The sequence below is a fragment of the Eulemur rufifrons genome, chromosome 29 (genome assembly GCF_041146395.1).
Source record: "Eulemur rufifrons isolate Redbay chromosome 29, OSU_ERuf_1, whole genome shotgun sequence".
Taxonomy (NCBI): Eukaryota; Metazoa; Chordata; class Mammalia; order Primates; family Lemuridae; genus Eulemur; species Eulemur rufifrons.
Window position 1 is genome coordinate 19,904,902 of NC_091011.1, and position 13,247 is coordinate 19,918,148.

Below are 13,247 nucleotides of genomic sequence, written 5' to 3' on the forward strand. Positions count from 1 at the left end.
TTAGAATCAACATCAATTTTTGACTCTCATCTCTTTTACTTCTCTGCCTCTGCCAATCTCCTATGGTCCCCCAGCCCCACATGTGGTCTCACATGACACTCAGTGCTTCTTCCTCCATCTCAGACAATCTTGGCTGATTGAGCACTCAACCCCTCATGCTGATCATCACAATTGACTTCCCTTCCCCAGCATCTTCTCCCCGCAATCCACCCAGCAACCTGATTAATCTCTCTAAGATCATAATTTTGAACAGTTAACATTTTTTTGCTAATAAAACTTCAAAGATTTCTTCTTGCTTGTAAGAATAAAACCCATATTATTTAGTCTAATGGTCCACTTGGTTCTTTTTAGTTCTTTTTACTTCTCTAACTCTTTTACCTAAACCCTAAACTTTACTCCGTCTATGCAGGTCAACTTAATTTTCTATGCAGAAATCCTTTTTTTCCCCCATTTATTTATACCTCTGCCTGTCCCCGCCCCCCATCTTTTCTTCCTTTATCTAAATGACTACATCTTTTTCATTTGTATTATAAGTAATTTTTTAAAAATTGAGACAGAGTCTCTCACTCTGTTGCCCAGGCTAGAGTACAGTAGTGTCATAATAGCTCACTGCAACCGCAAACTCCTGGGCTCAAGCGATTCTCCTGCCCCAGCCTCCCAAGTAGCTGGGTCTACAAGTGTGTACCACCACACTCAGCTAATCTTTTTATTTTTTATAGAGATGGGATCTCACTAGGTTGCCCAGGCTGGTCTCAAACTCCTGGCCTTAAGAGACCCTTCCACCTTGGCCTCCCAAAGTGCTAGGATTATAGGTGTGAGCCACTGTGCCTGGCATATAGGTAATTATTGACCAAATGTTTGTTTCTTCCCAATAGACAGAGCTTCCTGAGGGCAAGGCGCCTGTTTTGTCCATCTCTGAACCCCCAGAGTCTAAGGTAATACGGTCAATCTTCTGCATCTGTGGGTTCCTCATCTACGGATTCAACCAACGTGAATTGAAAATATTTGGAAAAAAATAGATGATTGCATATGTACTGAACATGTACAGCCATTTTTCTTGCCATTATTCCCTAAACAATACAGTATAACTACTATTTACATAGCATTTATATTGTATTAGTATTACAGGTAATCTAGTGATAATTTAAAGTATACAGGAGGATGTGCATAGGGTATATGCAAAAACTGTACCATTTTATATTGGTGACTTGAACATCCATGGATTTGGTATCTGAGAGGAGTCCTGTAAACCAATTCCTCATGGATACTAAGGAACGATTGTACTTGGTTAAATCAATCTGTTATTCTCAACTTAGTAGGGTGAAGGGTTATCTATAGTAATAAGGAGGGAAAGAATATAGTTTAAAGGCATGTATTCCACATTACTATGCTTTGACTGTTTTTAGACATGATATTAATTTTAAAATTTAAATTAAATCAAATAAGAGTAAGAAATATTTATGTTTATCCATAGGTGTTAAGATTTACAAGCCTAAAATCATTTTTAGTAATATTTATTGAATTATCACATTAGTTTACCAGCCTCAGGACAGTAATAAATCCTCTTTGGCTCCCTAGTACTGGTATGGGCTTCAACCTAGAGAAAGTAGCTGTTGTCTTACTGTTCACAGGACTGACATATCTTTTAGAAGTGTCCAGAGGCAGGAATCACATGCGACTGTCTGATAGAGAATTCTAGTAGACAGGGCTGGATCCATTTGTCCCACGAGTGGTGTCCTCTGCCCAGTGCACCCTGCAGAAGCTCTCTGTGGTTGTGCTTTTATAATCAGCACCAGGACACAGATGGAGAGCAGAGATGTGAATGTTAACATTGTGCTTTGCTCAATGCCTGCCTGGTTTCCTGGGGCTCAGAGGTGGATGATCCCAAGGCCTGGAATGTGGAATCTGGCAGCACAGGAAGGAAAAGAGAGAGGCCTTGGATGTTGCTTGCTTCCATTCTAAAGACCTGTCCATGCATCTCCTCAACATGGCTTACCATGGTGTCAGGAATCCTCCCAAATTATGGCACCTTTAAAATTCAAACCCAATGGTCGGTGAATAAGGATTAAAACTGCATCCACCGTAATCCTTTCACATGAACTTATTGAGACTTTAGCAATAAATGTGTTATACAGATTGTTCCTTGATATGCTCTTTCATTCAACAAATATTTATTGACTATTTATCTGCTATGTGTCGGTCATTGTACTAGGGGTAGTGGGACCTAGAGGTGTGCTTAAGTGACTGACATCTATTGTCTGTGTGTGTCTTGTGTGTATATATCTGTGTCTCTATGTGTCCATGTGTATGTGCTCATGACTGTATGTGTGTGCATATGTGTGTGTGTGCCCGTGTGGTGTGAATATAGGCAAACATGCACGTGAAGAGATGAATCGTGTTGCACAGAGATTCCAGGTGCATTAGGAGCACAGGTACGGTGATGACGCTGGACTACTAAACCTATCTGAAGCTTGCACCAAAGAAGGAGAGGTTGGGTTTAGAGTGATAACAGAAGAAAAAGGTGTGAGAAAGGCATTTCCAACAAGGTAAACAGAATCTCCTGCTCTTGGACTATGGTGAGACACTCATTGCCGTGGTCTAGAGGAGAGGAGCAGAAGGGGGTTAGGTCAGACTGTGAAAGCTCAGTAGGCCAGGCCCAGGAATTTGGGTTTTATCTTGCAGATGGTGAGGACCAAAGCTTTAAAGCCATGCACTATGTCCCCCACACTGGGGGCATTTTCCATGCCTGTCAGGAAACTAATTCTTGCCAATGGAAGTGCGTCAAAGTCATGCGTCACTTCAGGCCAAAGCCAGTAAGCATTTCCCATCTCTCCTGGAAGCCACTTGGTCAAGAAAGTGTAGCTACAAGTGGACCTCTTTGCAACTGAAATGTGAGAGAGAAATAATCGTTTAGTGTGTTAATGTGCTGAGATTCAGAATTTACTATTGTGCCTTACCTATCATGACTAAAATCAGCTTAGAATATTTTTTCTTTCCTTTTTATTTTATTAATTTATTTTTTTAGGAAGTTACACCTTTAACTTCTCTCATCTTTTCATATATAGTTAAAAAAAAAGAATGCAATTTTAACCCCCCTTGGAGATGATGGGAGGCTCAAATGTGCTGATATGAAATCACAGTGCAAACTATAATGTGTGCTAAGAGTAAGAGATCCATTGTTTTTAGGTAGCCATCGATATTGCCTAAGTGGGAAAACAAGAACCTTGATTATTGCTCACAACCCCATCATAACCTTGGGTGATTTTGCCATCTGTGGCCTGGAAAAGCTTTTTGCCACAGAAGAGGCCAATTCTTTCTTTCTCTGGGTAGGGCATAATTTCTCCTCTCTGCAAATAGGCTTTCATGTAGTGGGCCATTAAGCTTGCCTAGATAATAGTTAGACACAATATCAGGATGATAAAGTAAGAAATGGAATCTTCCCTAAATATCTATATTTTAGTTTACATTTTTTTCATGATCTAATTTAAAAAAAAAAAAAAAGAAAGAAAACAAACGAAGCAGCTCGATCCACCACCGGTGTTTGAGGCCCAGATGCATATTAAAGCCATGCTGAAGTGCTTCAGCCTGCAGTGTCTCTCCCAGCATGTTTAGAAGCTGCTTCTGTATAGATAATATTGGCTTCTCACCTCTCAGTTGTAGCCTTGAGAAAAGAGAGAAATGACTAATTCCTGGGAACATAATAGCTAATATTGACTATTACTCGGCCACTTGCTGTTCTTAAAGGCTTTACGAGCATTTTTCATTTGACTTTTCATAGCAGCCCTCTGAAGGACAGCCAATTATTAGCCTTGTTTGTTGAAAGAGGAAACCGAGGCACAGGTAGAAGTGAACTGCCCAAATTCACGCAGCTAGATGGTGGTGGCCCTGGGATTTGACCCCAGCAGTCTGGCTCTAAAGCCTCACGGAAACGGTGGCGAAAGCTCAAGGCTGCGTTTACCTGGTATGACTAAGCTGCCTTCTCTGCAAGAGGTGGACTGACAGGTCCAGGGAGAAGCTAAGTTTAGTTACAGAAAAACAAAGTTTAATTTCTTGTCTACTTGAATGCACCGCTTGAAACATTCTTACTCACTGTATCAACACGAAATCATTTCAAGGATGACAGAGTAACATTTTGAAGCATTAAAGGATGTACTCCTTCCCACTTCCCTGATCCAACCTCCCCCAGCCCAGGCAGCCCCAGCCCCTATCCCGCTGCTCTCCGGGTGCAACGTCTGCTCCACCAAGGTAGACTGGGAGAAACAAGGCAACGCTGAGCTTTCAAAATACCTCCTGGAGGAGATCATAAGCAGCTTGAAGAGAAATGGCTCTTGTCTTTTGAGCATTCAGAGCAGGGAGCCCAGAATAATAAATTGGGAGGAACGTTGTGTAGTCAATTTCCTACTACAGAGATGGGAGATGGATGGTTTAGAAGGTCCAATAGTGGTGTAGCGTCCCAGGAGAGATGTGGGGGAGCTTAGACATCTATGAGAGGGCGTTGGATTGCCCCCCCCTCCAAGGGTTAGCCCAAAAAGAGAGAGGGAGAGAGAACACCTGCTAAACTTGGGGAGCACAGGATTGGAAGGGAGCTGAGGTCCACGTACTGTGTAGGGCCTGGGGAAATGCAGCCTCCTGGATTTTCCCAGCTATTATGAGGTGGGAGTTGGACAGTTCAGAGGGCTACGTGGTGGGAGAGAGGGTCAGAAATAATGTCACTATGTTTTCTGCTGCCCAGAGCAGAGTGGGGAGCAGTCAAATTTTCCATTCCTAGTAAGGATGTGGAAATCTAGCCTGGATTGAGAGAGGGTGAGAGGGAGATTTGAGCACAATGTACCTGGGAGAGAGAAAGCAGTGGGTTCTGACCTGGGCCAGATGGGGACCCAAGCAAGGGTTCAGAACAAGAATGACCATGTCTAAGGGGCACACAGGCCTTGTTTCAGCTGAGGCTAATTTTCCCAGGATCCTCACAAGATCCAACCCCCTCAACCATCTTCCACCCCACCCCCCACATACACACACAGGAATACCCTGCAAAAGCACTGGCCCTAGAGTTAGATGCCAAGGAATGTGAAAACTCTTCCTAGGCTGAAATGCTCTGCAATGACTGGGTTTACTCCGAATTAACTAAGATTGTGTTTCCTGCCATAAGATGTATTAGTAACGCCAAGAAAAATTTAATTGAGGAAAATTTCCTTTTTCACACACTAGGGTCTATAGCTCTAAGACAGGCTACAAGGAAATTGCATGCCGTCCTCTGTGTTTCTCATTCGCATGGAGTGAAATTGGACACGCTGCCTGGTAGGGTGGGGATTGGAACGTGGAGTGCTAGGTGTGGGGAGCAGAGCAGGCAGAAGGAATCAGACCTTTAATAATTATTTAACTGAGCGAAACTAGTAGTAATTCCCTTAGGAACAGCCACAGTATTCAGCTGTAGAAACTCAAACTGAACATACTGAGCGAGACTAATTAGAAGAAGATAAAAAATACGTGATGTAAATGCAAGCCTCCTCGTTACAAATTTCAGGAAATGCATGAGAAGGTGGGAACTTAGGGCTCCTGGACTCCGGGAAGGGCATCACTGACACCGTCCTGGTCCAGAGCAGGAGGGGAGACGAGCGAGTCCCAGAGAGCTGGGGAGGGTGGGGAGGGGGCACAGGGAAGCAGGTAAGTGGGCAGAGAGGAGTTGAGATGACAGAGGTGAACATGCCAGTATTCAGGAGGTAGAACGAGGTCTTAGAACGAGTTGTCAACCTAAGTGTAACGAAAACAAGCACAGTCTACTTAAGCTTCTTAAATTGAGCTCTTGCAAAAGCATAGTGTGAGATAATTGGGACATGCCTTGAACTGAAATTGGTTTTGTTATATTAATGGAGGAAGGATATGTTAAGAAAATTAACAGCAAAAGAGCGTGGAAGGGAGAGTATACAAACAAAGGGAACAAGCTGTGTCCAATCACCCTCAAGCACTGAGAAGCAACCATTTACATATAAACAATGGTTAGATAATCACATATCATTTGTAACTACCCACTGAAGGAGGCTCAACAAAAGATTGTCATTAGGGGATATTTATCAGTCTGGGTTCATGTTTCTTCGTTCTAGGAAGAGAAATAAAACTGAGTTTCATTTGCATTATCTTATAATTTAGGTATTTTACTAATTCAGACAGGTATCCCTTCCAGTTACTTCTTTTTTTTTTTTTTTTTTTTTTTTTTTTTTGAGACAGAGTCTCACTCTGTTGCCCAGGCTAGAGTGAGTGCCGTGGCGTCAGCCTAGCTCACAGCAACCTCAAACTCCTGAGCTCAAGTGATCCTCCTGTCTCAGCCTCCCGAGTAGCTGGGACTACAGGCATGCGCCACCATGCCCGGCTAATTTTTTCTATATATATTTTTAGCTGTCCATATAATTTCTTTCTATTTTTAGTAGAGATGGGGTCTCACTCTTGCTCAGGCTGGTCTCGAACTCCGGAGCTCAAACGATCCGCCCACCTCGGCCTCCCAGAGTGCTAGGATTACAGGCGTGAGCCACCGCGCCCGGCCAACCTTCCAGTTACTTCTAATTAGGTTTCCCATCATTAAGAATCAGAGATTCAGGAAACATTGCTAGTGAATTCGCTGGCAAAATTAAGTGCTTTGTGTGAGTTTTGTGTTTGTCTTCCATTTGGACAGCCGTGTACTCAGGTGCCCCATTCACTTTTTGATGAGCGAGGTCCCGTCCTCCTTGAAAACTTTCAGCGGATTCTGGAAGCCCGTATAAGTTCTTAATTATGGGGCCTAAGAATTGAGGAGGAGAGGTGGATGCAACCTTGAAAATACAAGAAATTGGGAACAATGAAAAAAAAAATAAAACAATGTCTGAGCTGCGAACTTTGAACCCAAGACCATGCAGGGTTAGTCACACAAAGCCCATGATAGAGGAGGGGCAGGTGGTCTCACCCCCAACCTTCCTGCTGATTTCCAAGAGCCCAACATGCTTAGGGAGGCAGAGTAGGTTAGAGTGGTGGAAATAGAAGCTAGGATTTGGGGGTGGAGACGGGAGGAAGGAAAAGGCTCTGAACCTGTGAAGGAGATGCCAGTAAGATCTAGACCCCAAGAGAGTTTTGGGGTTCAGAGGAGAAGAACTAGAGTGTGAGGTGGGAAGCTAAGGTAGAAGCCCAGGTGTGTGGACCAAGCAGGGCAGCTAAGACTAGGTAAGCCTGCAACATGGTGGGTACGGATTCCCCAGGGCTAAATCAAGCTGGACAGCAGCCCACAGTGCCACAACTAATTCTATAGCCCACCCACTGGGATCTGTAATTTACCTGGGTCCCAGAGGCTTAGAAATGGGATAGGGATAGCTGATCATCAGACCTGGGTGAGTATAGTTGGTAGAGACCAGGGAGAGAAGAGGTTGATGGGTAGAACTGTGGCTCACAAGACCCCGCCCCCCAGCTCCCCCACCTCTGGCACAGGGAGAGCAAGCTCTCTGTTGCTCATTCTGACAAAGTTTGGCAATTGACAGAAAAACACCACCACGCTTCATTTATGCAGTAAATGTTTATTGTATATGCCTAGCATGGCCCTGGGGCCTGGAGAGAATATGAAACATTAGCCATTCCTTTCACCCAAAGAGCTTAATTACTGTAACACATTTACCCAACACATGTTGAAACAGCAGTTTAAGGCAGAGTTGCATCATGTGGCAAGAAGAGAGGTACAGTGCGAGACTACTGAAACTCAGAGGCAGGATGAGTCAAGGAGGGCTTCACGGAGAAAGCCACTGAGGCTGAGCCTTGAAGAATGGGTAGAATTTAAATAAACACAGATGAAGATGGGAGGTAAGTCCGGATGGAAAGCTACACCAGGGGTTGTGAGAATTAAATGGGACACTTCACAGAGCTCACTTGCTAAGTGAGTCTTGCTAAGACTCTTGGCACCAAAGATTCCCACAGCAAGTGAGATGTATGGCCACCACTGTTTCTATTATTTCTGCTACTTTTACTGCTGTTACCATTTTTGTTTTTATGCTTTTCTTTTTTTTTTTTTTTTTTTTTTTTTTTTTTTTTTTTTTTGCTGCTTTTGGTAAAGGCAATGGGATTAAAGGGACACATTTGAGAGATTGCAAAGGGGAAGAGTTTTGACTTTCTTCTTCGGAAATATGTGGCATAAAATGACTCTTAGTGAACCATCATTTGCATCAGAACTGTTTCTGTATCAACAGTGCATCAAAACTACTTGTGCTCAAAGGGGAGCAAGGAAAAAATATACACTAAGAAATTTAAGCTAGGTTCCCGCGGATACCACTACCGATTGCTGTGCAACTAAAAATCACTATGATTTAGTCAATGAATGTATCTCTCAAAAAATGAGGTGGAACATTCTAAGCTCCTGGCAAGACATAATTCCTCTCTTTCTGCTTCTCTCTTTGTCCAGTGGTCTAGCTGTTTTGCTGCAAACATATCAATAGGAATGAGATCAATATGATGTGATTCTTTTTCGTGCCTAAAGATGATGTTGCTAGTTCAGAGAGGACAAACACTTGTAGAGAGCCAGCCAGGATTTGTTTGTTCACATAATACCAACTGGGTGTCGGACAGATGTGCAGGGTGGGGGGAAGGGATGGATGTATACCAACATAATGAGTGCGATGCGCACTGTCTGGGGAATGGACACACTTGAAGCTCTGACTCGGGGGGTGGGATAGGGGGGCATGGGCAGTATACATAGCCTGAACTTTTGTACCCCCATAATAAGCTGAAATAAAAAAAAAGCATCCCCTCAGGTGCTGTATTCAAAAACTGGCAAATGAGATTTCAGCCGAGACTGATTATGGCCCAAGTCTCAGAACAACTGCCTCATTGTTGATTATTATCCTCTTTGTGATGGTCAGTCTGTCTTCATTCTGTTTGCTGTCATGTTCTGTAAATATCAAGGAGGCTGCACAGGCAGCGTCACTGAATGGAGTCCTGTGCTTCCCAGTTTCACAAAGCCTGCCGAGACAGAATCGCTGAATCTGCAGGTTGATTTCACAAAGGGAATTATTCAGTCAATAGTAAATGGCAACAAACTCTAGTTTCACTTTCAATGCCATGTCTCAGAGCTGAGCAGTTGGGCTGTGTGCGTGTGCATGCGTTAAGAGGTGATTCCCAGGGACTGGACCCTGCTGCAGCCAGAAGTGATTTGTGCAGGCTCTGCTTTACTACAGAGTCTCTCCAGCCCTTGAGTGCCAGGCTGACTCCCGGGACAGCTCCCTGCTGAAAGTTTTATTCTGAGTGTTCGCAAAGAAGCAAACCTCCAGTAGAGAGGTGGATGTCACAGTAATTCTAACTTATTGTGTAGAAACCAAATCATTTCAAGAACACGGAGAGGATTAAACAACAACAATAAAGCAACAGCTAGAATTTTTCTTGAAGTATTTTCCTTTTTGGAATAAAGAACCAGTTTGAGACTGTGGATTATTGCAACAAATGTACCATTAGGCAGCGTGTGAAATAACCTCACAGCTCAGTGTTTGGATGCAAGAAGCAAGGAACTATTGCTTTCCAGTTGCCTGCTTCGTTCCTGTTCACAAGATCTTGTTGCAGAATCGGGCAAAGTACAGTATTAGCTTAATGAAGATCTTTTTTCGGTGTAGCTCTTGGATACTTTGAAGATGAAACTCAGCAAACTCTGATTATTTCATTTGTCATGGGAAGCAACTTGTTGCAAAAGGTGGCACCACCAACTACTGTCAAAGAATCAATTTCTCACTGACGTTCAATGAAAAGGATCAATAAAGAAGGACAGCACTGCCTTGCTTATTGCTGTCTCTCATTCCATCAGTCACTGCCCCCCGGGACATGGGTTTTCTACGCCTCTGGTGTTCCTAGAACAAATCTCACAGCTCTAACCCCTACTAGAAACAGACATTTCAAGCACTGCTATGGGATTAATTAAAGGCGCTTTTGCCTAAGGAAAGGGGGAAAATAAAAATCAACCACTCATAAATATTGCTTATGATTTTCAGAAGCAGCAGAAAAAGAGCACCTGTATTCATGAGAAACTACAATATAGGTCTTTGCACACTAAAGCTTGTTGCTGTAGCTCCTCAGGGTTTTTTTTTTTTTTTTTTAATCCTTTTTAGTAAAGAAAATAAACAATACCCATTCACAATACTGGCCATGATACTCTAACTGGCTCTCTCAAGTTCTTCCCGTCTCATTATTTCAAGTCAGCGTTCAGAGTGGAAGGCAGGAAACTTACCTTAAAGGAGTAGTAGAAGGAGCCCCACTCCTCTCCTTCCACCACTTCAGTGAAAGTCACCGTTTCAGTGCAAGCCACTGGAGAAGAATCCAGCATCTGCGGGGTCCCGCTGGAATTGGGGCTGCCCTCTGTGAGGGTGGCTGCCATGGCTCAGGGAGGGCTGAGCCTCACTGTCCCCGTGCCTGCAGCAGAGTGAGGGAGCCCAGCTCGCCTCCGGAGAGCAGGGAAGCAGCTGCTGCTCAGCACCTCCTCTGCCTCCCAAGGCTTCTGGCTGGAGCTCGGCTGAGCAGAGGCACAGAGCCCTCCCTGAGCCCACCTCACTGAAGAGCTCTGCCTGACGACAGGAGGATCCATGTGCTGCTCTCTCCTTGGCAGATACGATCTGATCCAGCAGCCAGCGCAGCCCTTATCACCCCACAATCCGGACCAGGGCCCAGGCCTTACCCCAAGAGCCCTCTACGTGGCCCCCTGGACTGACCTCCCGGGGCCTGGAGTGCTTTTCCTAACTTTCACAATGGACCCCTGCCTCTGATCCAGCTTCCACAATGCAGGAATTTGGACTAATTAGCAGGTCCATTAATTCAGCTCATGTTTGCATTTATCAAATCAAATCAGAATTATGCATTTGTGTCAGCTGAGGTTGCTTCCTGACTCACAACCCTCATCCTGACATTTACTTATTAGCATGCATGTTATTTCCGTAAATGTAGGCAAATAGTACATTTGTAGTTCACATCTGTAGTTTGAAGTTTTCACAGGGCAGTTCTCAGAAGAGCACAGGGCCTGTGTTGTCAGTAAGCCACAAACCCTTTTTTTTTTTTTTGAGACAGAGTCTCACTTTGTTGCCAGGGCTAGAGTGCGGTGGGGCATCAGCCTAGCTCACAGCAACCTCAAACTCCTGGGTTCAAGCAATCTTCCTGCCTCAGCCTCTCGAGTAGCTGGGACTACAGGCATGCACCACCATGCCAAGCTTATTTATATATATATATATATATATTTTAGATTTCCATATAATTTCTTTCTATTTTTAGTAAAGACAGGGTCTCGCTCTTGCTCAGGCTAGTCTCAAACTCCTGAGCTCAAATGATCCGCCCGCCTTGGCCTCCCAGAGTGCTAGGATTACAGGCGTGAGCCACCACACCCGGCCCACAAACCCTTAATATATGACTGGGGGTGCCTGGTGAAGACTCTTATTCTCTTATTTCCTTCAGTATATTTGCTTCAATTCCTGCCTAGGACTGATACTCAGGGTGAGGGTAGAAAGTGGTCGTGCAGTGTCCTTGGCACTATAGACAGGAGTGGGCAAGAATAATAGGAGCTGTTCCTGTTTCATCAAAAAAAAAAAAACAACAAAAAAAAAAAAACCCAAAAAAACCCCAAAAACTCACAAAGCACATTTACATGGATTTTCAAAACAATTCTGTGAGGTAGGCAGGGAAAGTATTAATATCTGTACATTGTCCTTTTACACTAGAAAAGACTGGCTCTGAGAGGTGAAATGACTTACTCAAGATCCCACAGCTGGTGACAGAAATGAGCTGATAATCCATCTCTTCAGAAATTCTTAGACAGTGGTGTTTTTATCGTAACAGACACTGATTTGCATTGCAATTCAAATGCCTTGCCAGGGCATGAAGTTAACATGAATAAGGGTAGGAGCCAGGTATAAAACAATAGAAACTAAGCTGCTTGTATTGCAACCAAGCATCGTACCTGATTACTCACATGGGAACACTCTGTGAGCCAAATACCGCCCCCCCCCCCCGCCCTTGCTGGTTTATGACACCTAGGATAAGAGGTAGCAGGTTCAGTGACCATCATAAAAGACCTGGCCCCCATGAGACCACCTGGGAAAACTTTAGCATGACCCATCCAGCCCCAAGAAGAGTACATTGTGCTAGTAATCAGGAGACATGAAGTCTGTAATGAAGGAGCAGCACACAGAGGGAATTGTCCAGAAAACTGGATAAGCTGTGAGTTCTTAGGGAAAGTGTCAGAACAGGACTACAACCCCATTAATCACAAAATGAGCACAGCATATTCTCACAGGCAAAAGAAGGTGGAAAAATGTTCAACCACATTAACAATTAAGGAAAAGCAGTTCGAAACTATAAGACCTTTTACCTAGGGTGTGACTACCCCCAAGGGTTGACAAGAATAAGGAGAAATGGTACATGGTGTTACTTACCTTTGCTTCATTCCATTGGCTGAGAGCAAGTCACAGGGTCTGCTCACACCCAAGAAGAGGGGATTATACAAAGGTGTGAATACCAGGTGTCAGGCATCACCAGGTCACCTTAAAGTCTGTCCTCCACACCACTCCCTGGGCTAGGTGTTCACAACTGAGGAGGCAGCTTTTGAAAAAGACCAGAGTAGAGTGGAGCTAAGAATTTAAGGCATATCAACTGGAAATACTGAGTATAAAAATAAATAGTTGGAAAAAAAAACCTAACAGGTGTTTTGAATGTCAGAAAAAAAAATAATTAATGAGCTAAAAAGGCAGATAGAAAACTCTCAGAAGACATTGAAAGTGAAAAAATCATGAAAGGAATGTGAGAAAAATGGTTAAGATATATGTGCTATAGAAGTCAATGTGTGAACATTTATAGGAGCTCCAGTGGGAGAGTGAAAAATAAGTGGAAAGGACTGAAAAATAAAATTCATGAAACAATTTTACTTATAATCCATAGTAATTCCTGAAATTTCAGAATTTAAAATTCTTATTTAACAAAAGACACAAGATATCTCTATGAAACATTGCTGATAAAAATGGATGAAAACACGAGGAAATTGAGAGGTATACCAGTTCAGGGATTTGACGGCTCTGTCTTGTTAGGGATGTCAATTCTTTCCAAATTGATTTATAGAGTCAGTAAAATTCCAGTCACAATCAAATCAAGATTTTCAGAAGCAATTGTCAAGTTGATATGAAAATTTACATGAAAATGCAATGAATCTTGACTATCCAAAGTTCTCTTGAAAATGAAGAACAAGACTGGAGAGCTTAAATGACCTGACTTCAAGATTTTCT

At 43.4% G+C, this 13,247-nt stretch overlaps 1 protein-coding gene across 3 annotated transcripts in view; it reads right to left on the reverse strand.

The window, feature by feature from the left end:
- The window catches only part of NPSR1 (neuropeptide S receptor 1), a 176,582-nt gene extending 166,219 nt beyond the window's left edge, over positions 1-10,363 (reverse strand). For all 3 annotated transcript variants that reach the window (XM_069462013.1, XM_069462011.1, XM_069462012.1), the window contains exon 1: positions 10,217-10,363. In XM_069462013.1, coding sequence (XP_069318114.1) covers positions 10,217-10,363 — 147 coding nt within the window. The remainder of the gene's footprint in view (positions 1-10,216) is intronic.
- Positions 10,364-13,247: the final 2,884 nt, after the last annotated feature.